Below are 25735 nucleotides of genomic sequence, written 5' to 3' on the forward strand. Positions count from 1 at the left end.
ATAATTAAGTTAATGGAGCTATCAGGAGTCTGGATATTTCACTGGTAAAATGTAAGTAAACACTCAGCGTTTGTATTGAAAATGTTTTAACTTTTTCCCAGGAAATAATAAAGAAAAATGCTCATCTATGCTTCAGTTAATGATCCTGTTTTCACAGAGTTGTCTAAATGTATCAAGAAAATCGGTTCATAGATGAAAACAGTCAAACACGGTTTTCCCATTACTTTTCTCACAAAATACAATATGCATGCACACAATATTGTCACCGATCCACTGTAATGATATCATCTTACCTCACCCTTGGGAGAGTCACATGACCTATGTTAGGATGAGGGGTGGGGGTGGGGGGTCAAACCGCTTCAATGAAAACCACATGGAGGGAGGGGAGAACTGCCTCTAAACAGAGAAAGAGAGAGAGAGGCCAACATGAGCAACAGACACAGAGGAAGCAAAGGAGAGCAGCTGAAGGAAAGGACCCAGTCTGCAGAACCAGGACCAAGATAGATCCAGGACCACAGACCAGGAACAGCCCAGTCCACCATGTCAGAGTCCATCAGGAGGAGAAGCTCCAGCAGGCAGCTCCTGCAGAACCTCATCAGGTGAGTGGAAGATACTGCTTTAAATTATCGCAGGTTCAGAACCTGTTAATGTTAGTGTGTTAGTAAAATGTAAAATCGAGATTTATTTTTTTGTAAAAGAAAATATTGAGGAACAATTAAGAAAACAGCCTGAATGTAGCCGTCATAAAATAACTAAACATTATTGAACCAGCAAAATAAATCTAATAGAAAGATATGCTAAAGCAGTTCTGTTTATACGACTGTGTTTTCTTCACTTTTGCTTTGCACGCAACTTTTTTGACAGTGACTTTGACAAATACAGGTACAGAAAAAACACCACTGAATACAATATTTAACTATTAGAATGTAGATTTAATTTTAACCAAAAACTTTGTAATACACTCCATCAAAGCAGAAAACAGCCGAAGGGACAGAAATGCACCATAAATAAAAATAAAAATCTTTTTCATTTACAAGATACGGATCTGTATGATTTTGTGGACGTTGTGTAAGGGAGGGTAGTTGGGACAAACCCATTACTTCTTTTTTCCACCTCCATCCTGAATTTGCCAATTTTCCCTACAAAAGATTTTATACCTTAAACCATTAAAATGAACATAAAATGTACTAAAAAATTTACAGTAAAAGTACAGAAAATATGTAAAACATTGCCACCTAAATCACCTGCACAGTTGCTTAAAATCTTCCGTTGCTTCTGCATTTTAACAGTAAACAGTAAATTTTTATTGACACTTTTGCAAATACAACACATATTTTTAATAGTTAAGTGCTGATGTCATAATTGGCACATGCAGTGCAGCACATAGTGTAACCTGTACTGAATTATATGGGGAAGTTGCCCTAATGATACACGTTTCTCATTCCCAGATTATTAGAAACACCTGTGAGGGTAACGAAACGCTGTTCATCACTATTTCTACCTATGACCTCAGTGCTGAACAACTTTAATGATCATCTTTCAGGAAGTGTCAACAGACACTGTATATTACAGGAATCGTAAAAGAAGCATTTAAGGAAGTATTTAATTGAATCAGCTTGTGCAGATGTACCACATGAAGTGGAAAAGTGTGTGTGTGTGTGCATATCTATGTGGAGAGATCATCACCTGCAGGGATCATGGCATTAGTATTTGTTCTATCAGCTGTGATTTGGAAGAAAATGTAACTTGAATTGTGACTGAGATGAAGGAAAGGCAGTAAACAATACTTCTAGAAATTTTACCATCTAAACGGGTGTCATCATGACACACTTATAGAGAAAATAAACTTTTCAGAGCAGATCAATTGATTTCATTTTAGAATGGTTTCATAAAAAAAATGCACATCATATATCTATTTGGCATTTTTAGGTGTAATTGCTCATTACTATGTTAATCTAAATTAGCACACAATGCTGAATGTAAAAGAGACGTTTGCATGAACGAGGCCAACATTTCACATGCATGAATGTCGCCTGTAGCTTGGCTGGAGGAGGACAGCGATTTTCGCCTCAATACGCAGGTTCCAAAGGAAATGAATGGAGAAGGGGCGACGTCGCCTCCTGTGTGTCGAGCCCATAAGTTTGGAGCAAAGGACCATTCAGGACGAGAAGCTGAGAAGAGCGACTGGTCGCACAGACTAGATGATGGTTGTGGGCATTTATCTGCAGTGGATGAATCCGTAGCCTCAGTATTGGCTCACACAGCACTGTGTGGAGATGATAAACTGGGAGACAGATGTATGCTGGACGTTTTACTGTTTTCTTAAACGGCCTTTGGAAGCCTAAAGTTTTCCTGCCTGAAAACCAGAATGATGCATTAAATTCCAAGCAGCGATCCTGATGCATGGTTGTTACGTACAGTTTTTCATAGATGCATCAGCATATATATATACAAATGAATGCTAGGAATCAAAGAAAAGATTACCATTATGTCAACATCTGATGCCAGTGTAGAGCTTCCTTAAAACGTAAAACAGACTCCAAAACTTCCCTGGAAGATTCCCATTCAGTTTATTTGTCTCATAAATACAAAGACAATGACATTTTACCGCAAGTCATCATGTTTTCGTTACTAATTGGTGAATGTCTGGTCATTTTTGGAATAGATTCACAGTTGATATTAAGCCTCACTGAGATTGAGGGAGTCAGGTATTACTCTCGAAACTTCTTATCTATAATTCAGCTTTAAACTTATTTAAAAAGTCTCAAAGGGCTACAGACTAAAAGGTAAATAAATAAATAAAATAAAAAAGACAAAAGCACAAAGGGAGTGCTGGGTTAAAAGCTTAAAATCAGTTTTGTAAGAGACAATCCACGGTGAATAAAAGGGGATTTAATCTTGTTTAAATAATGTTCCTTCCTGCCCCAAAAACACAAACATGAGGACAGATATGTTTGGAATTTAAAGCACAAGCTTTTATTACAAAAAGAAGAAGACAAAGAAAAGGGCAGAAAACTGTTTTATCTTTGCAGGGAGATAATTTTGGTAGCTCATGCTTCAAATTCAAAGTATCTTGTTTATGTTAAAGGTCCCATATTATGCAAAATTCACTTTTTAATGGTTTTGGAACAGTCATACTGGTCCCCCCGCATGTGTAGGAGACCCGTAAGTGTGAAACTCTTTCAGGCGCTCTCTCTCCCCCCTGCTCCACCTCTAGGGAAGTAAGCGCTGAAATGAGCTTGTTTGAAAGTGTGTACGTTATGACGTCATAAGGGACAATAACCACTCCCCACAGAGCGATGGACCCGTCTACCGGCTCTCAAAGCCCGCCCTCTAAAAATCACCTAGCGCCCAGTGTTTTTCCCTCTTCGGCAACCCTCGTTAGCGGACATGGCTAAGCGACAGAAGCACTGTTCTGTTTGTGGCTGCATAAATGAACACGAAAACGTTTTTTTTTACTTCCATCCACTGAACCCACGAGGACTGAGTGGATTAATTTTATTTTTGGAGGAAATGTACCCGGAAAACTTCCAAAGGTTTTGCATGTCTGTGGCCAGCATTTCAAAGAGGACTGTTTCCACAACATGGGGGCATGGAAAGCAGGCTTCGCCAACCGTTTGAAGCTGAAGCCAGGTTCAATACCAACTGTCCGTGACACAGCTGGAGAGGTAAGAGCTGGCAGTTATTTTATCGTTTCGGCCTTATTAGTCTGATAGCTTGAAAATATATTAACCTGTCAATCACCTCATGACGGGCAATGCGATGGGCGGAGCCAACAGCTGAGCTGCTCCACCAGGGTTCCGCCCACCATAAACGGCACATTTCTGAAGCTGCTAAAAAGAGGGAGGTGAAGAGAAGCCGCTGCACTCAAACTGAGGGTCGATTTGTCCATACCATGGCGGAAATATTTCATTTAGATATTAATGAATGGTCTCAGATTGGGAATAAAGTGTATAATATGGGACCTTTAAGCTAATAACCATAACTTTACAATGTTCACATGAAAAGTTCTGCATCATTTGGAAGAATGTAAAATGATGTGTAAACAAGCCCCAAATAGCAACTACAGGTCAGATTAGAATAACCTGCGTCATGCTTCATTAACACTAAATGAAATTCAAATAAATCCATTTGGTTTTCTGTAATCTTTAAAGCTAGAGGGAGATTTAAAGCTGGAAACTGTCTCCAATTAAGTTTCCATTATTGTCCCAGTTACTTTCACTTCATCTGTCCAGTTGGTGTTTTTATTGCATCCTGTTACCATGTGGGCTGCAATAGACTGAACTTAATGACCTCATATTTTCTGTTCTGGTTGTTTTTTTCCTCCTAACAGGCTGAAAGATCTTCCTCTTCATATTTACACCTCTTCCTTTCTAATCAGTGCTCCTCATTGTGAATGATTCCCTCTGTGAGCGGTGGAACATTACTGTGTGACTTCACCGAAAATGACACTGAGCTCTTGAGTTCAATGGCTTCTTTTATGGCTACAACTCCCTTAATAGCCATGACATCATCTGGCTGAGTCCTGAACCCCCTCCTGCTTACACGCACACAAAGAAAATGCCGTCCTCAGGCCTCCATTGCCTCATTGTGCAAATGGTGGAAAATGTGATGCGAATCAGACACATCTCCTCCATAATTTTCCCGTTTCAAATTAAAGCTTCACAGCATCATATTAAATGTCCCAGCAGACCCTAAACACACCGTGTCTTCCAAGTTGCCCTGCAGAGGCGATACGCTGTGCATGTTTTCACACATGCACTGCAACTCTAAACTTTTTGTAAATGTCTGAACCAGTCAGACCAAAGATTAAACCGAGTATTTCCTGCTGGATCCACCATATGAAACCTATAAATATCCATCTGAGCCCACGTGTGAAAGCAGCAGATAACTGACAATGTCCAGATGGGTGGGTAGATTCATTTTTTATCATGCAGCTGGCTTGAAACTCAGTTTAAATGCCCCATAAAACAGTCATTTCAAATCAAACCAGAGATAATGTAAAATGTCAAATTTAAATGAAGCCTCAGCCTACAAGGCAAAAAAAAAAAAAAAAAAACTTGCATTTTACTTGCTGTATATGGGATTTTAAGGTGAAATAAAACTTTAAAAATGCATTAAATTATTGGAAACGAATATCATAACTAATATGAAGCAGCAATTGTGTTTTATGGGAGACTTTTTTAATACATTTTCTAAATAAACCACGTAACTGTGACTGCAGAATGATACCATGGGTGGTTGTCCATGTACAGCCGAATTCTCCACTGGAACATGTTCAGGGAAACCAGCTAACTACCATGTTGTGACATAACTTTGTAACCTAACTTCACCTTTAAGAAACAACGTATTTTATCTCAAACAATGATATTTTATTAATTCTAGCATTTTATTTCTAACTTCCGTAAAGAAGCAGCGAGCAGCCATGCCCTTCAGTTGTTTATTTTGATGTCATTATCTCAACAAAAATCATTAGTTAATTATTCTGTTATCTCAGATTCAGACTACTTTATTGTCCATTTCATCCTTGAAATGGAAATTTGTCTTTGGCTCAGAAAAAGGACATCTATACAATACACACAAAGACTTAAAACTAGATATAAAAAAAAACAAGGTCAATAAAAATCAGGGAAAAATAAAAAAACAAAACAGTGAAGCAACACAGCCCACTGAGTTAAGAAAAAAAAAAAAAATAAAATAAAAGTGCAAAAAGCCATATGCATGTCTGTGCACTGAGGCAAATCCTGTAAATAACAAAAAAATAAATAAAAAAACAGCAAACTAAACACACAAAAATGAATGTTGGTTCTTAAATGCACTCTGTTATTGATCAAATGAAGTAGAAACTACAAACACTATGTTTTTCCTTCTCTATGTTTCATTTGATGATGTTTAAGTAATGAGATAAATGTTGAGGTTTTTCATCAGTTCAGGTGACTGTGATGTCCATGTTGTGGTACTCTTTGGCATGATGAAAATAATTCAGAAAATACTCGTAAAAAGTGACTTAAATTCATTTACTTTGTGGTCTTTGAGTTTAGTCTAGAATTCTAAACAGTAAAAACAAACACGAAGGTGTTTGAGTTGTGATCTTGTTGTTGTGACACATGAACATTTCTTGACATAAAATATCCAGATCAGGTATACTGACATTATACGGCACCGGTCCTGCCAGCTCCAGAATTACAGTAAAAGGCTGCAAGCCCTTGAGGAATGGGTTTAAAAACTCTCGGTATGCTCTGCAGAGGTGGTTTATTTCACAAAAGCTGCAGTGAAGTGTAGTTGCTGTACCGAGATGTGAAACACAGAAATATGGTCCTTTAAGACTTTCATGATTCTCCCTCTGTTACATCTCAGGCAGTAGTGATGAGAACCAGTTCAAACCTGATCCCCAGTAGACCCATTCTCCTCCAAAAAATGGCCTGACGGAGAAGTTAAAACAGCCCTGTCTCATATCAAATCTATTTAAGAGTACATTTTAAGGCTGAATCTGATCAATATGGCATCTACTTTGTCTCTAGATGTTATGTAGGTCACTTTCCCACATGATAATTACCTCAGCATGTTTTACTGTGTTCATGGTTTGTATCCTCACCAATAGTCTTAGCCAATAATAATTCATTTATATATATATATATATATATATATATATATATATATATATATATATATATATATATATATATTGTGCATGAATAAAGATGTTTTCAAGATGATTTCATCCAGAAATAAATCAATGCATTGACAGTTGCGATAATGTTTTTTAGTGTTTTGCGCAGGACTGACCCACACTTGGCCTGTATGAAGATGAATCATGTGCTTCTTACAAACTTTCCTTTATTAGGAACCAGAAATGAAGGGACTTTGGTGGGAAATTCTGTGATGCTGCTGCAGTTTTGTAATCCAAACAGGTCTCAGATTAATAATAAAATCAGTGTATTTATGCTGAGAAATTCTTTCCATTATTTTCTTGCCTGCAAAACATTTGTCTCTTGCAGATGGAGTGGGATTTGTCAACATTTAACCATTATAGGGATGTGGTTGACATTAGCCTTATAGTTAGAATAAGGACATCCTTATGAAGCGCCTGCCGATACCCTTACTAACTCACATAGGCAAAAAAAGGGCAGTGTGGTTCTAAAATGGCAATTTTATTTATATAGCACATTTCCTAATGCATGAACTCAATGTTCTGAACATAAAAGACAAAATATGAGGTAACCACTGACTTACAGCAATAATTAAAGCATGTGTACTGAAATTAGACAGGAAAATACATTACAAGTTCACTGCTATGCTGCATGGTGGTTCTGGGTCTGAACCTTGGTTCCAGGTCGGAACCTTGGCTGGGGCCTTTCTGTGTGTGGAATAGCATGTATGGGTTCTCTCCATGTACTTTGGCTTCATGTCACTGTCCAAAAACATGTGTCCTGGGTTGATTGGTGTCTCTAAATTCTCCCTAGGAGTGAGTGTGAGTGGTTGTTTGTCTCTCTGTGTTGGCCCTGTGATGGACTGGTGGCCTGTCCAGAGCCTGCTCTAAACTAGAAGAAAGAAATTCCAGCAGGAAATAGTAGGAACCAATCTGTAATATACTGGATTTTCATTTTCGTCAAACACATTAGCTTCACACTTTGGAGAACTTTTTGGTACCCAACTAAAATATGACAACAAGTACGGTCTTCAGAGATTTGTAGTTAGTTCCAAGATCCCAACCAGTCAGTTATTTAAGAAGTTTCTTATCTTCCAATTTCTCAGCTAGATTTTCTCCAGACCTCCGTTAGTTTAGCAAGATGAAACGTTAAATTCACTCTTGGTTGTCTCTTCTGCGAGTCCTCCTGCCTTTCTCAAGCAGCTGGCTCAGGCTCCTCCAGATGTGCTCAGACAATAAAAGGGCTTATTGTTACGGATTCCCACCCACTGGAAACCAAGACAGGAGAAATTAATTAGATTTTTTTGGAAAAGAACCAGTTTAAATAATGCTCCTCATACGTAATTTTTTTCATGTTGTATCACACACCTGATGGGAAATTTTAAAGTTGGTTGAGGATTTTACTTCTTACAAAGGTCTGTCTTTACTATGACAGCATGAAGGCTGTGTTTTGTTTGAAGATTTCAGGTCCATTTAAAAGAACTTTTAATGGTGCAAATATTTTCCACAACAACACTTCTGTTGCAACATCAACAACTAAATAAATAACAGAATAATACAAATTTAAAGAATAAAAATATTATGATTTGCACACTGACTGCAGGGTGACGGCACAGCGGAGCCAGGAGGATGCTGAGGAGGTGGAGCGGGAGCAAAGGAGGAGAGCCAGGGAGAGGCAGAGAGGAGAGGAGAGCCCCTCCAGGCCAGAACCCACCCAACACGACAACCTCACACACAACACAGAGTGAGTGACAGTCGGCTACATAACAGCATATTATTACACAGCTTTACGCCTCTAGTTGGTAAACGTTGATCAGTTTAGTTGTCTGTAAAATCTAAAAAGGAAGTAAAAAAACTGAATTTTTAGGATGAATCAGGTACAAACTGCTTTTTGGGAGTCATATAACTATTCCCCATCATTTTCCCCTGCAGTTTGTGTTTTTTGGTGCAGAATGACGTTTTCCTGCTGTTGTTTTCCATTACCATGTCTGGTGGGTCATTTGCAGAAGAATAAAGCAGTTCCCCTTCTGTTGAAACTGGCACGCATTCAATAGAAAGATGCCTCGCTCATTTAGGATCTAAAGCTTTCAATGACTGACTTTACCAGGTAGCATAGCAAGCAGAGTTTCCTTTGACTTTGAACGTGGCCATTATTCAGGTCCTATAACACCTAAGCTCCATCTGATCCTGAAAATACTGATAGATCTGATGCAAAGTAGTTGGTTGAGCCTGTTCAGGCCAATGGAGGACTTGTAAGGACGGATGTAACCTCTTTGCTTTTTTTTTATTTTTTTTTTTTATGGGAACTCATCTTCAATGCTACCTACAATACAGAAGTTATATGGGGCTTGTATTCTTCTAAAAAGTTGCATCACCAGCTTTCCATGGGAAAAATTCATTCTTCACGATTTCTGTACCGTGATTGACAAATTAATAATAATCATCCAAAACAAAGATTTCCCCCTCACTAAAAATGCAGAACTTCTCAGTTGACAATTGTCTCAAAGAGGCTGTTCACACTCACACACAAGTCTATAAATAAGTAGAATAATTAATAATTAGCCCCAGATTGGTACAGTTATTTGTGTGATTCCTCCTTCCTCAGCACATGTTTTGACTGATGTAATCTGTTAAAGCTCAGCCTCCATCATTTGTGGTGCTGGTTGCAATGGAAAAGGCTTGTGTGTGGGTGTGTGTGTCATCTGTGATGCAGCGGGAAAATGAGCTGACAGAACTGCTCCGTCTTCAGCTTCTGGTTGTTTGGTCATAAACGTGAGGTCAGACTAGGCATCTCAAGGGGTTCAGTCAACTGCTTCCTCATTTTCAACAGACATGACATACAAACTAACAGAAAACACTTTAATACTTTCCAATAACAAGATTTACATTAATGCGTATTTGTTCTCTGGAGAAACAACAGTTTCCTTTTGTTTTGCTACTTCTGAGCAGGATAAGTCTGCTAATCTGAGCTGACATGAAACAGGAGGCAGCATTGTTAATGTTTGCGGTTTCCATGGCTCCTGTCTCAGTTGCCATGGAGCTTTAGGGTGCAGGTCCCGTCTGCCACCTGCAGCCTCTCATTCTGCACCTTTAGAAACCTTTTTGTGACCTCACAAGCACTCGGCTACCTGATCCAGACATTCATCTCATTTTGTTATTTATATTATTTTTTGTTAGTCAGTTTATTCATTAAATTTGCCCTGTCGGGCTCAGAGATCTGCTCTTCTCATTAGTTTTAAACTATAAACAAAATCAACAAAATCTGTCTTGCCTTCTTTGCTATTAACTTAACTGTAACTTTCTGACCTTAAAAATCCACGTTCTGGACTCGTTTGATGGCACAGTAATTTTATACTTAGGCTGAGAAACCACACTGTAAAACCTTTTCTTCCAGGGACGCCGCTTGATGTAGCAGCCGAGTTTCGCTTTATGTACCACGTCACATGCTAGGAAGCAGATGTAAACACACCGGTTGTTTTTAACTATGGCTGATTCAGCCAAGAAATGCAGGAAGACATTTTTAGAGGAAGAAAGGAAAAGAAAGAGAGAGAAAGACAGAGCAAGAGATAAGAGTAGAGTCAAGATTAGACTGTCTTTTACTGGCTGGAGAGAACTCACAGTACAGGTAGGATGAAAGATGGATGCCAAATTAAAGTTAATAGTGGGGGCATCACTGGATCCACTTGCAGATAAAATGTCTGAAAGAATTTTGTCCACTGATGGCCACCATCCATTTACAACAGTGCTTGGTGTTTGAAGAATTTTTTTTGTCCTTCTTTACCACTAGATATCAGCAATTCTTACACACTAAAGAAACAACAACAAGGATTTCAACAATGTCACACAACAGCTTGCATACATCGTTCTCTGTTCTTTTCTTGTTTAATCAGGTCCCTGAAACAGAACATCCAGCTCCTCTCTGTAAGGCTCTTTGCTCTGTTCTTAGGTCGGACGAGGAGCTGAAACCCAGCTGCTCTCTGGTCCTGGATGAAGATGAAGGATTTAGCGACTGGAGCCACAGGTTGGAAAACCGTAACGAGCATGAGGTGCAGGATGACTGCAAGGCAAAGGAGCAGAGAACATCAGCACATCCAGGCCCTGAAAAAGAGAAAGAGCAGGAATATGAGGAGGATGACAGAGGGAAGCCAAAACAAAGAAGCTCTGATGATGCCACAGCACTATCTCCAGAGAAGGTTTAACTTTCACAACTGATGTTATCTGGAAAAGTATCAAACAAACCTTGACGCCTTAGAAGTTGGTTTCTTGTTCCCCTCAGAGGAATTGTTGTAACTGGTGTTGCAGCATCATCACCTCATGGGCATCTTAAAGTGTTCGGCATTAGCTCGTAGGAAGGCAGGATCATATCTAAATTCAATCTTGACTGAAAATTATCTGCAGACTACAGCACATTTCATTACTTACAAATGATAGAAAACATGGGGTAATCTTTGCTTTTGCTTTATTTCAGACACCCCCCACCAAAAACTCATCCAGGACGTCATACAGTTCATCTGTCTTCCTGTCACAGGATGCCAGGCTGCAGCACTCTGCAGGCCGGCCTGCAGACAGGACGTCATACCTGGCAGCAGGGACGATGAGGCCACGGTGAGTCTCATCTTACTCATACCCAGTGGTTCATGCTCATGTAGCTGTTTCTTTTACTAAAACATTACAGATGTTATGAGTCTTTGTGTTTACATTGCAGCTGTAGTAAGGACCAGTACCAGAACTTGTTACTGCCCAATCACCTCCTGTGCAGCAACTGTACACACTCAGTTGTTTGATCAATATATAATGTGGAGGGTCTGCAGTGTAATGAAGCCTTCTTCAATAGTTTGTTCAGCTTTTTCATGTGATTCTTTCTGGTGCCGCTGCATCACAGAGGCATGGTCAAAGATGGCAGCTCGAAAATTACAAGCATTGCATAAACATCTGTTACTTAAGCTTGTGTGGGTGTTTTACATGTAAATAAACATCAGTTCTATACATTCAGATCTTTACCTTAAATGAGTTCAACACCAGACTGATTATGTATATTTGCACTGGTTTAAACTGAGCTGTATGTAAGTATAGCAGAGTTTTGAACAGACCAATGACTAGTTTGCAAGTGCTGAGTAGAAAGAGCAGAACAGAGAAGGACTAGGCTAATTCTTCAGGGGTACAGTGGTAAAACAAATGAATGTTTCTAAAACTCCAAATCAAAGGGAAAACAGGTAAATGCGCTACACTTTTAGGGGTGACTTGTAAACTTAACTGGGTTCTACAAAATACTATGTATTTGATTAGTGAACAACCCAAATCAAAATGGAGGTCCTGGGGGTCACTGCACAGAGTGCATTGCAAATTCCATAAATTGCATGACAGGTTTTAGATAAATGTGTGTAAATACTGAGTTAAAAACTGAAATATCACGTGGCGTCTTTGATGTATTACATCCAGCTTGCTCTCCAGTCAATAATTGCCCATAAAATCTTGGCAAATGCAGTTTTTTATTTTTCCTTCCAGTGAAATGCATTTTTCCCCTCTCTGGATGTGTTGCATCACATCGTTTTACAGGCCTGAGTGGGTTTGATCAGCTCCACTGTTGCTACTTTATTAGAAGTTTATGTGCCAACAATGTAGCCAATTTATTTTTGTTATTTGAAACTACAATGTGAGAGGCAGAATAGGATCTGGTTTGAGTTGTTTTAATCAAGACAGAGACATGAGATAATTTTTACTACAACCCCAATTTCAAAGAAGTTGGGGTGCTGTTTAAAATTGAAATAAAACAAAATCCAATCATTTGGTAATCTCATCAACCCAGATTGTATTCCCAGTAAAACATAAACTAAAACATTTTACCATTTCATGGAAAATATGAGCTCATTTTACATTTGATGGAAGCAACACATCTCTAAAAGGGTTTGAGATTAAATGTTTGGTCAGGTCTAAATAATTAAAAAAAATATTCAGACAGGAGTCTTTTCACAAGTATAAAGTAAATGTACAACAGATACATGTGCACACACATGGGTATTTTTTAATTTAATTTTAAACATAGGAAGCATTTGTGCCTGTAAGCTTTACTAAACAACAACCATTATTTTATACTTACTTTATATTATTGATGTGATATTTTGTACATTTAAACGTGTCATCACTTGGTCTTTTCATGTATCCACTGTCTTCTAAGTGTCTTTAAATATTTTTTCGAAAACTTATTAAACAAAAAAAAAAAAAAATAATAAAAATCAGACAAAGAGCTTGTTCCAGTGATGTGTGGTGAAGTTTATGGTTGGTGAGGCACTGATTTACAATAGTAAGAACTGAAAAGAGCATCTTATTTCAATATACATTCAACAGCATTCAACTGGTAATGCTTCATATCCTATCAGCATTCCTCTTTCACTTACACTCACACACCCACTGTTACTAACTCTTCAGTAAGAAAAGTAGCTACTGGCGTCCTAAAAGTCGCTAGAAGTCGCTAAACAAACGTTGTGAAATGTTGCAACCTCCTAATTAGAAAACAACCTACACTTAATAAAATTAAACTAGAATAAAACTTTATTGTACGATAAACAGGAATATTTCTCTCACAAATACATTAAATACATTACACAGCCTGTAGAGAGTCATGGTGTATAACAAATATTTCTGTAAAGTTCATATTGGTGATATGCTGAGGAACAGAAAACAGCACGTGTCATGTAACCCAGTTTGTATTGGATGGCACAGTCAGAGCTGAGGCACAGCTCTCCCGTGCCTCTGCACTGGATCTGATTGGGAAATATTCAAATTTGGCCATTTGTACTTAATAAACTGTCAAAAACGTGTTAGAGTCATACGCAAAATGCATTTTCAATACAGAATAGTGGAAAATATTGATATTTATTGTATGTTTCGTTCTTTATCATGACATGGCACAGCCTTACCTGTCTCCCCTGACCGCATGTGCTGGCTTGTTCTGACCCTTTGCTCATACCATAACTTTGTCTCGTGAGAGTTCATGCAATGTTAATGAGGTGGGCGCTGATGGGGCTGGCCCAGTGCATGAACAGTGTGTCCGACTCCAAAACAGCTTAGTGATGGTGAGCAAACCTAACTGAGTGGAAGCTTGCGGAATTCAGCCATTTATGTTTGAACCAGATTCCGAGCCTGAGAGTAAAGATACTGAGATGGTGGAAGAACGTTTACGACAAAATGTTTACAAAAATTTACGTGGCAGAGTACTTCACCCTACTTATAAAAAAGAAAACACAGGGCTCATTTGTACATTGCAGGGGGTTAAACTTTTAGGCTTGACCCTTAGCATTAGCGTTAGCATTAGCTGCGTCAGCAGTAAAGTGTGACTATTTCATTATATCATTCCACACCTAAAGCATGACTTTAGGCGCGGAAGAGGGGCTGGCTTATTCAAATAGCCTCCTGTGATGACAAAATCCCAGGAGAAAATTAAAATCACGCGTTTGTGAGCGTCTACCCTTGTTGACGGTTCTGCTGTGGACAAAGGGCCCAGACAGAAAAATTCAACTGCCTTACAACAAAAAGGCTTTCAGGGAAGTATACACCTCGATCCAACACGTTAACTTGAAAAAGTGCAATTTCCAGGGGATGACTCATTTAAGATGTCCTGTTTTCATTAAATTTTCTAAAATGCAATAAAAAATTGTCTGGATCTTTTATTTTACAGATTATTCCCTAATATCCATTTTCATTATCTCCTCAACAGTGGAGGAGCTTGCAGGGTGGATGGGGAAGTGGAGCAGGAGGTACAGAAGGAGGATGAGGAAGAAGCGGAAGAGGTACAGCAAACTCTGCAGGGGAAGCTGGAGTCAACAGAAACTTGGCCAAACCTTGGACATGAAGAAGATCAGGAGGGGAGAGAGCTGAGCTTCACACATGAGCAGAAGGAAGACTTCCACTGGGAGCGGAGGTCTGGGGTACTGGAGGAGGAAGAGCAAAGGATGCAAAACAAGGTGTGCCACAGCTACAGATGATAAAACTCCAATAGAAACAGCTTTATCATCCATTTTCAGTCCATGTAGAAATAACTCAGATGTTGTTATTCTGAAAATAATCAGGCTTGTTAGGGTGTTTACAACGGAGAACAAAGTCTACTAGTTTTTACTTGCAAAAAGAAAAACTTACTCTCACATTCAAATTAATTACTAATTATCGAACATGTTTACATGAGTTTTAATTCCCCTTTATATCATTATATATGGGGAAAATATAAATTCCGAATTTAACTTAAATCCGAAGTAAGTGGGTGGTGTATTCTGATTTTAAATCCAAATTCAATAATTCCCCCATCATGTTCATTCCACTTTAAATAAGTTCTGGTCGTTCTGCTCGTTCCCTTGTCCTGTCGCGATGATGGTAAGGTACTCTACCTCCCTTCTTCTCCTCAGCTGACCAGTGAAGCAGTATGCTGGTGTCGAGCTGCTGCTTGAAAACTAGAGTCACAATCAGCAAAATGGTTCTTATCATTGTCTTCCATGTTCATTGTTCATTGTCTTCCAGTAGACATAAATACGTCACGTCCCCTGTCCAATCAGAACCCTTTCTACCCCCCAGATCTAAAGCAGAATTCAATAAAGGTGAATAAAAGCGTTTTCCATGTAAACCTCAATTTGGAATTACTATTTCCACGTAAACACGAAGGATGTACAGAAACTATCATAGTATACACCTGATGTTATAAAATCTTAAGAAGAGTTTCTGCTCCTTCTTTTGCACTCACATTATATTGTGTGTTTCCTCTTTCTCAGGCCTCATTGTTAGGGCTGATTCTTTTCATCTAAAGCTTGATACAACGCACGTATGTTTTAAATCCTGTCCACCTTGCTCTCATAGCATAGAGTAAAGAGGATGGTATGTAGATTTGATTTTCTCAGGCAACTACCCAAAAACCTGTCCCCCTTTTTTTTCCTTCCATGTTTCATAAACGATTCAAACATATGCAGGCTTATTGTAAAACTCACGGTTTGCAGGATTTGGCTTCAAATCTGAAAGCAATAAAGTAAAGGAATGCTGTTTTGGCTCACATGGAGCAGGAAAGAAATGCAGCCTGACAAAAGTGGCGATGACGTAAGATGTGTGAGAAATTGAAGGTTTAAGCACCAGTTCTTTGCCAGTTAATCATTAGTTCTTTTCAGCTGAACAACTCAAGTTTTTAAAAGTTTGACACAGTGTAAAGGAAAATGTTAAACCAAACCTGCGACATATCTTGCTTCCTGGACAAGATTTTTCCTTAGATTATTGCAAATTAGATCCACACTGAAATAGCAGCTATGTTAATGAGGTACGGTCATTTTGCTTTGCTGGTTTCTCAGAGATCAGTGGAGGGTCGAGGCAGGAGGAGCGAGGAGGTGAACAGATCACCGGGTTCTCTCTGCAGCAGCAGTGAAGGCGAGGAGTCGTTAAGCTGCTACGGCCCCATGAGCCCCACATTCAAGGTAACTCATAAAACTGAAGCTGCTCTGCAGATGGGCTTTAGGTTCCTTACAGGATCTCCTCCACAGTGTTGTGTCCAGTGTTAGTTTGGTTACAGTCAGAACAGGTTACATGAACAATTAAAAGATGAAATGTCATGATGTGCTATATTCATGATTCTAAAGTCTCTTTTTTCTTTAACGCTCCCTGCTGTTCCACCAGAAACTCCTCATACAGTTTTACCCAGTAAGTACTGATTTAATTATACTGCATGTCAATTTTATACTTGTGTTCTGGTCTGTTAGCGGGTGGTTTAGTGACTTCAGGCTCACACAGAGAAGAATTAGTCTCAGACAGAAAGCTGTAATCAGACAGCTGCTGTAAATTACATGCACTTTATTCTGATCAGTTCTGCTTTCACTGATTCATACAGGTTTTCAATCAGCCAATCACGTGGCAGCATTGTGCTGCAGAAACTGTCACAACATGCAATCCACTGATTTATTTTCTTTCTCTTTTTATGTGTGTGAACATGTAAATAACTGGATAAATAACTCAAAAGGAGGCATTACCACTTTAAAAGGGTTAAAAAGGGAGAAGGGCAGGAAGGTGTGGAGCTGCAGTTTCTTTCCCTTTTAACCCTTTACTTCCTGCACTTTATTTAAATAACTCCACTTATTTTTGCAATCAATTTAAATACCTTTAAAACAAACACTCCAATCCAATCCTCTTTATTTAGAAAGCACATTACAAAAACACATGTTTGTCAATAGGTGTACATATAAAAAATAATTGTTGAATAACTGTTGTCCTCGAGGGCGCTCCTATATACCTCTCAAACAACGAACATTCCTGAAGTCCTCAGTAACCAATCCTATGCAGACACATAGATAAACATATACAATGTGTGCTGATGTCCAGGTTTTCTTATGACACAGAACCTATAATGGTGAAAACCTGAATATGCCTTATAGAATGCTATGCTTAGATACTACAAATCCAGTTGATTTTACTTTAAATCATACATCACATTCACGCATTGATGGCCACAACCCATCAGGAGCAATTTGGGGTTCGGTGTCTTGCACAGGGACGCCTCAACATGAGCTCAATGGGCGGAGGATTGAACAGGCAACCCTCAGGTTACAAGATAGCCTCTCTACCCACTGAGCCACACTGAGCAGGACCCACCAAATATTTCATGCAGTAAAAAAAGCCAACAAGTATAAAACGCTGCAATCACATAATTTACAACCAGATAAGCACACTGATGAAGTCACAAAGTTTCCTCATCAGTTTTTAATCTGGACAAATAAAATGTTCCTCATTGGCCCAGCTTACAGCTGTTTATGAGTTGGACGAGGACAGATGTGGACAGTAGCCTGTGTGTACAGACTAGTTTAGCTGAGCTGCCTTATTACTGAATATCCACCTGTCACTTAAAGAGCAACTGGCAGGTTAAGAGCATGATTAATGGTTTGGATTATGCATATTTTATAGTTAATATCTATTTAGTTTTTGTTGAAGTCCGTGAATAAGAAAATAAAGAAATCGGTTATGGACTATTAAAAACTGCTCAAATGACTGTAAAAATCTGTTTTGCCGGAAGTGACGTCACGTAAGGGACTCTGTTATGTACGTTATTGCTAACACAACAGTTATGGCTAACACAACGGAACGGAATGGGCGTGAGATTATGGAGGAAGAAGAAGATAATTTTATTTTTAGAAGTGAAGGACCGGATCCATACAGTTTTGAACCTGAAGCTACAAACAGAGTCACTGACAACCAGCAAAGGAGATCGTTGACGGGAAACAGGCAGCAGATTCAGTCATGGGCAGCTGAAAACATCTGGAGGATTAATCAAACAGCATGGTAAGTGATACAAATGTTTCGTAAATTTTCTTCCACATTAGCCTTCTGAATTGGGCAAGTAATACCTGGTTATGCTGCAGACCAGTGAAAAAATACAGTGTTTGCAATAGCAAATAGATTTTAAAGCCTTTTACTTACTGCAGCCGATAGGAAGACATCCCTGTCCTGCCCCGCCCTGACAGGTTTGTTTTAAAAATCACGTTTCGCCACAAAAAAAACAACTTCAAGCTGCTACTATGTCACTAGCGATTCGTGACAAAACATTGGTTAAATAAAATAGTTCTGTGGCAGATAATGCCTATAAAAGCTGTGCAATGGCTACCCCGTTCACACAGTTGTAGACAGAAAAGCGCTGTTCTAATCAAATCATCTGATGATACGTAGGCTAGTGCCCAAAGTAGCCTCGCTAAGGCTCCATCATCTAATCCACGTCGGGTAGCCTAATTAACAGCGCAAAACAGTCATTTTAGACTATAAACAACTTTCTGAATTGTGTTGATTGATCAAGGAATACCAGAGTTATAATCTTTTTTCTGAAGTTGGTCAGACTGGATGTGCGTGTAGTGCGCAAAAAAAGCCCACGCTGTTCTAAACTCATAAATACCTCATAGAATGTACGTGCTGTAATGTCTTAGTTTTACCAGCACTCTCTAAACTTAGAAGCAGACTATTTCAATGCGGTATTTAAATACGCTTAAAAAAAAAAAAAAAAAAAAAACTGGAAGGAAATTTGTTGCGCCAGGATGCTGGTTCCATGACGAAGGATGGATCTGCGCACTGGCTGAGCAGATCCATCGCTTGTTTTTTTTTTGTTTTGTTTTTTCGCTAAACTTACCTTTTTTTCTAATCCAACACTTGGTCTCAGCTTTTTCAGGATGTGTATAATTTTGCACTTTTTTCCCAATGATAAATAAAGCCTGATTCTGAGGTTTAAAGATATTGTTAAAACAGAAAAACTATTTTTAAAACTGGATTGTAAACCCTTCTGAATAATGGTCATTCCACATATGATGCCATGTGCATTGCAGTCTTAACACTTTATCCCCCAAACAACAGAGCCCACAACTCTCACCCACAATTGGTAATCCCTCTTCCCCCTATATTCAGCAAGGCCAGTGACAACAGAAAAAAGGGCATCTCAGCTTTATGTATTACATGAAATGTTTCAGCATGTTATAAGCAGCTATGACTACGGATGAAATATAAACATTTAATTTTTAAAGCCTGTATGTAAAAGTAAAAAAAATAAAAATCTTTACATGGTTGAACATATATTTACAACACTGTATCTACATTTAACAACAGAAATTCTTTAACAGCATGTTATCTAATTACAGGTGTTTATGTGGACACTGTCAGCCCATGAGCAGTGCGGAGGAGAGCATATGCTGCAGGGAGATTCCTGCAATTTGGAGCCTCGTCGAAGACCTCCATCCACAACCCGAAGGCATTACTTGTGTGGGACAGCATCCTGGGTTCTCTGCATGCTGTTTGAACCCCTGGGTGCTTCAGGTGGCCTACAGCGCTTTCAAGCAGGAACATGGTCCACTTGATCTGACCCAAAATGAACAGTTCAGGTATACTGCCTACAGGCAGATGGTACGCTGGGCACATGGAGTGCTTGGACGACATGTGAGGAAACCTCTTCCAGCATGTGTTGTCTCAGCAATCCGGTTAGCTTTCCCTGATGAACATGGTGTCTACCAAGGTTTCAGATGGCCTGACCTGTAACACATACAAGACATGTCTTCCTATTCTGTAAATTGTAATAATAAATAAAATATTTTGCTTCCATCTCAATGTCATCTTTCTGTTATGATCATCTTCCTGGATTTATTTAATAAGTTCTAATTATTAGAAGCAAAACATCTTATTTAAACTTGTTGCTAGAAGTAAATAAAGCTCAATTAATTTACACAGTCATACAGGAATTACAAAGAGAGAATAGAGATAGAAAATACACTCTGAAATACACAGGCACATATTAGATGGTCCAGAATCTTATGGATTATATAATTCTGCGGGAAAATAGATGGCCATTATTTGAAGAAAATGTGCGCGATGCCTTCAATTATTTACCATATGATGGCTCCTTCTTTACTGGACGCACAGTGAATCCACCTTTGCAAACGGGATTAAATATGTTGAAACTGTCCTCAATAATAAGTAGTAAAAAGGGGACAATTCCGTTTTATAAGAAAAGGTTATAAACAGGTTAAAAAACAGAGAGAAAAACTTACTCTGCTCGTCTCCCGTTTCCGATGGGCGGCCCGCGGCTTCCCCGGTGAAGGCAGACGTGATGGGGCACCTGCTGCTGCTAGCATGCTAGCCGTAGCATGAACAGTGGGAACTGCATCAGACCTTAAACGCACTGACCTCATGGTCTTGTACCCCATCTTAAACGCAGTTAGGTCACTAGGCATATAGTCCGTTTCCACAAAGTGTGCGCTGCAAATGACGGAGTTTTTGGGATGAACGGACTTGAAAGTGAAGTCTTGGCGCCTAGCCTGGACAAACCTGACCCAGGAGCGAAAGGTGGGGCTCTTCTTGTTAGGGAAACTGTGGACACGATGTCCAGAGAGACTTGAATTTGTGCAGGATGCACAAACACAAGTATTCACCATGGTGATGTTCCAGAAATCTTTAGTTTTACTATTAGAAGTCTGGAGTAAAAAACACAGCCGATGCCTACGATAAACTGAGCTGATAGCCGCTGGCGTATGGGCTCGTTTACCTTACATGACGTCACGTATCACGTGACAGGAAAAGTTATGTTTTTTAAAGCACTGGATCGCAGACGAGCTGAATTAAGTGCAATTACAAAAAATGAAATTTTAAGAAGCTTTTATTTATGCCACAGTGTCTCTCGGACTTTTTCAAAACGTCATATTGTGGAAAATTCAACCTGAAAGATGCTCTTTAAAACACAGCACATAAAATGAACTAATATTTTACCTATGATACCAGGAAATCCCATATAGGACCTCCTGAATGCCCAGTGAAGCTACTGGAATAACTAGTTGCTTTTATGTTTGGGCTGATGAGAGATATAACAGTACATTAATAAACCACAACAACATTAACAAAATAATAAAGTTTTGATAACAAGTAGTACCAGGGTCATTATTACAGCAATGTACAAAGGGTCATGGAGAATCTCAACTAGTGCTCATCATCTTATGTGTAGATAAAAGTTTGCAGCTTGTAACACACCAGCCGTCTCTCCTCCATCACTCACTTATTAAACAACTCACGCGATCAGCTGCTGCTGCTGATTTGAAAATATCTGAAATTTTTCCTCCTCCTCCTCATCTGTCTTCCCCTTTTCATCTTTTTATTCTGAGTCCATTTCACCACCACGTTCTCTGCATCTCAGTTGTTCCACCTCTGCACGCTTTGCTCATGTTGGTCATTTTAAAAAATAATTACAGTCATTAATGACAACTGACAAGCACAAATGATTTTGTCTGTGCACAGGTTTCAGTGACAGGTTGACCAATCAACTACACCAGTGTAATGCACCGTGACTTTTTTTTTTTTTCATCATCATCAACTACTCCCATGGGCCAGTCTGGGCCTAAGTCTGTGTCAGTATTGCTGAATTCCACTGGAGGCCATAAGAGGATAGTGTCCAATCCTATTAGCTCCTTCCAACACGAAGATGCATCATGTCAAAATTGCATCATTCAAAATGAATCAGAAGCATCACAGTGAGTTCAGTGGATTCAGTGGGCTCTCCAGAAGACCTCCAGGGTTTAGTAAAACAGGAGCTGGGCAGCATGAGCGTACTGCTGACACATTTACAGACGATGTGATTAATCATATCAGCATGAAGTAGAATCTCAGAGTCTTGTGGAATACATGACGGCATGACAGTGAAGGTTGTTTATAAGCAAAGGGAGGCCAGATCATTAGCAAGCTGTTCCCAATAAAGTGCTTAGTGAGAGTGCACTCTATAACTTAAAGCTTTTTTAGTTTAGTTCTTGGATTTCTAGTGTGTTTTCCTCCATAGAGTGACTCCAAACAGTGAATGGATGTGAAGAAATATTATATAGGTCAGTGTCAGTTTTCTGAAGGATTAGAAATCAATAAATACATTAGGAAAAGCCTTTTGGGTTGCACAGTGATGGTTTTTCTCACAGCAAGTAGACTCCTGGTTAGAGTCATTCCACGTGGAGTTTACACGTTCTTATTAGAACTAACTAGAAATGAGAACCTAAAGAAGTACTACTGGCACACCGTAACGACGACTGATAGTACATCCATACTGTATCCTACCTGTACTGAGTTCTATCCAATCCGATGTTGACTTGATCTCTTCCTCTGTCCCTCTCTTCCTCCGATAATGTGTTCCTGTCATTCTTTGCTGAATCCACAGTTCAAGTTCAACATGATCAGTGTATTGATATCCAGTTGCTAGCTTGCTATCCAGTGCTTAAAGTAAAGCTCAGCTGTAAAGCGTCCCGGAAGAAAAAGTTGTGAAGTGTGTTTTAGATTCCTCGGGACACTGCTGGACATCGACTCCAGGATTGTACATAATAAATGTCACTGTACCATCAAAATGAATCAGAAACACATATTTTTACTGTGTTCGCTGTCTCAGCTCAGTCTGTCTCTTCACAGGACGAGGTGAACAGTCGAGTCTCAGCAGATGGAAAATGTTCGGTGAGTGCTGCTGCTGCTGGACAGACAGTCAGGGTCAAAGTCTGCTCCTTGCTTTTTCTATTATCCACCAAGTCATGTCATCCTGAGCCAAGTGAACAAGCCAGAGTCAGCCTGCAGCTGCACTAAGGAGCAGTGAAACCTGCATCTGATAAGATAAGATAAGATAAGATAAGATAAGATAAGATAAGATAGGCTTTATTCATCCCCTAAAAGGGAAAATGTCTTTGCCACCACACATCTCATACATAGACAATGACAAAAAACATGAAATAGACCTTTAAATATGTAAATATGCTAAAAACATTTAAAAAAAAAAAAAACTACAGGTGGTCATTAAAAAATCTGACAGCTACAGGAACAAAAGACCTTCTGAAGCGTGCAGGAGAAAAAAAACATGTAGAGGATGGTTTTCAAGGAATAAAATTGTTTTTCATTTGGACCCAGTTCTCTTTGCCAGGGGGAGGTCCAGAGAGTCAGGGGTGATGCCAATCACAGCCCCACCTTTTTTAATCAACTTGTTAATCCTGTTTTTGTCATCTACACAAATGCTGCTTCCCCAACACAACACAACATAGAAAATAACACTGGCTAAAATTCCATGAGGTTTCTGCTGCAGATTCAACCTGCTAGATGTCTCCTCCTGCTGTTGTAAACGTGTTTCCTTCAATTCAGAAGCTTTAAAAGGACTAAAACTTAAATCTAGGGATTTCATTTATATATATATATATATTCTATCACAAGACAGAAGTGTACCTGTGCATAGTTTTGAATTTTGAAATATTGTTTGATAGCATCTATTGTGCCTGATAAGTAACTGTGTGTGCTTTAGCTTAAAACGTTTGAAAACGATGGATTTATTTGTTGTGTTCAAGCATGCGCATTGTTGCATATCCACAAGTGCCCATATTGTTTCACAATCTTTTAAAAAAAAGTTTACAAGTGCACCAAGATTTAATCAAGTCTTCCTTTGCGCAAGCTTCATGTTTCCGGGAAATGTAGACAAACTAACATAATCACAAATTGTGTGTTTTTAACCACAAACTGTCCTGTCTTTTAGATAACAGAGAGAACAGAGTCACTGAAGAGAAGGTGAGTCTGAGTTTTAAAATATGCACAAGAATCAAATCAGAGAGCGATGCTAATGGTTATAAGAAGACTTTCTTTTGAACCCCCCTCCCCCGTTTTAAAATTCAACCCCATTAATAATCAGATTATTTAATCCTTCTTTTCAAGCACCAGCAACATAAAGAAGACACAGCTGCCTGTTTCTAAGATTGACAAGAGGCTGGAACAGTACACACATGCTCTAGAGGTAAAACCACATACAAACTCGTTTTTCTTTGGATTTAGTCTTGTTTAAAAGAAACATCTCCTCTTCTGTTTCTCTTTTTTTTGTTTTCTGTGGTCATAAAAAAGTGCTGTGCTTTGGTCAGAACCCCACAGAGACAATACAACAGCTCTGTTTAAAACCATGTTTTTTCAGTTCTGTTCATGGCAGTCTTTTTGTAGGACTTCCATGTGCCTCATTTGACATAATCGGTACAGTTTTCCATCACCATGCAAACACATATTTGCCCACTTTTTGCCCAACATGCATCAAACCCGCAACTTTCATTACATTTGACTTTTTTCATTAAGTTGGTACGAACCTGCACATCTGAAGAGTTTCACAGATCAGCCGGTAGGTCCTGTTAAGACTGACCAAAAAACAGCACCACACTCCACCTTACCCCCTCAAAACTACTGTGTTTAATGAAAACAATGTGAAAGACACTGATCCACTTTCTGGGCTGCTGCAGCAACATGCAGAGTGATCCATAACATTCCTGGAAGTTATAAAAACAGTAGAAAATTATGTCTTATTCCTGCCAATAAACTGACAGTATTATCAGAACATTTTTCATTTGTACCAATATATTTGAGTTATAAAGTATTTGAAATAATAAAGAGCACAATGTCAACATTTTTTTCAAAATATTCTAAAATTCTCTTTTTTGACATGTCAAATTATGCTGCAGGACACAGTTATTTGTGGTCTTGCAACAGCAACAGGATTCTTAAACTATTTCCAGACCAGAGTGAAGAAAATATTAATTTAACAAAAAAGGTCTGTTATTAAGGCTTAAAAACATGTAAATGCCTAATGGTTGTATTATCCAAACTGTATGAAACTCATCCTATTTCTCTGAGGTGTCCTCAAAGGAATGCAGGTCAAGCTGTCCGGTGCTGACAGACCTCACAACTTTCTCCGAACCAGTTGCATCCAAAAAGAACCTGTTTGAAGCTGGAGAAGCCTGGAACCAAAATGTCATCTCTGTTACACCATCTAAAGTAAGTACCACAACTGCTCTTTGCCTTGTCTAAACATGCGTTAGTTAGAAGGTGGATGATGGGCTGTAGAACAGCTTAAATAGTTAAAAATGTTTTTTGGGCCATTATTCATTAATCCAGCGAGTCTTACTAGTGCATGTTTAAATGAATTTCCAAATAATTCATGAAGCATGTAGAAAAACCTTGTTTGTCAAGTCTTGCGTAAGTTCTTAACAGAAGGAAGAAGTTACCTGCTGAGGTTTCACGTTTAGCTTCAGTTTATCTTTGAGCTCCGTGGAGCCGATAATGATCAAAGTTAACTGAGGACAGAAATTCATTTTATTGTATTTATTTACTTTATTTTTAACTGTCGTCTCAGGATGCGGATGGTTTAAAGGTTGGTGTGGCTGATCTCATCCACCAGTGGGTGAAAGGAAGTGAAGATGGAAGCAGGTGCAGCTCACCTTCCAAACCAGCAGTATGTTGACATTTCTTCTGGAATGTATGAAATGAATGAAAACAAAGCCAATTTTCTGCACTTTAATTTATGCTTCTAAATCATCCAGTCACTGCTGCTCGGCTCCACAGTTACACTGCCAGTTTGGGTTGCAATTGAGCCTAAATTTACCAAAATCTTCAGTTAATTTTATGCTTAATAATCTCATTAGTATGAACCATCCTTAGAACTTCAACGTCCTCATTAGGATCCTGAAAGCCTATTTTAGACCAGCTATGATCATCTTTAGTTAACTCAAGCAGGAAACAAAAAATAAAAATAAAAAATAGTCCTGCAGTTAACGATCTCACATATACCTT

General features: G+C 38.9%; 1 protein-coding gene and 1 long non-coding RNA gene across 4 annotated transcripts in view; one reads left to right on the forward strand and one right to left on the reverse strand.

Annotated features, from left to right (window-relative positions):
- The first annotated feature begins 442 nt into the window (after positions 1-442).
- Positions 443-25735, forward strand: part of LOC121642400 (lymphocyte-specific protein 1-like) — a 37020-nt gene continuing 11727 nt past the window's right edge. Inside the window, exons 1-12 of one of the 3 annotated variants that reach the window (XM_041989131.1) lie at positions 443-599; positions 8253-8393; positions 10596-10842; positions 11118-11254; positions 14364-14610; positions 15970-16092; positions 16292-16315; positions 22568-22609; positions 23667-23698; positions 23843-23921; positions 24800-24940; positions 25299-25397. In XM_041989131.1, the coding sequence (XP_041845065.1) occupies positions 541-599; positions 8253-8393; positions 10596-10842; positions 11118-11254; positions 14364-14610; positions 15970-16092; positions 16292-16315; positions 22568-22609; positions 23667-23698; positions 23843-23921; positions 24800-24940; positions 25299-25397 (1371 nt within the window). In that variant the 5' untranslated portion in view covers positions 443-540. The remainder of the gene's footprint in view (positions 600-8252; positions 8394-10595; positions 10843-11117; positions 11255-14363; positions 14611-15969; positions 16093-16291; positions 16316-22567; positions 22610-23666; positions 23699-23842; positions 23922-24799; positions 24941-25298; positions 25398-25735) is intronic. The other 2 variants (XM_041989137.1, XM_041989146.1) reach the window with 2 other exon arrangements.
- On the reverse strand, positions 19072-20861 carry LOC121642718. The gene is made up of 2 exons (XR_006010954.1): positions 20185-20861; positions 19072-19669 (listed from the first exon to the last, which is right to left on the reverse strand). It is a non-coding gene; the product is annotated as an uncharacterized LOC121642718 (long non-coding RNA).

The sequence above is a fragment of the Melanotaenia boesemani genome, chromosome 1, assembly GCF_017639745.1.
Source record: "Melanotaenia boesemani isolate fMelBoe1 chromosome 1, fMelBoe1.pri, whole genome shotgun sequence".
Lineage (NCBI taxonomy): Eukaryota > Metazoa > Chordata > Actinopteri > Atheriniformes > Melanotaeniidae > Melanotaenia > Melanotaenia boesemani.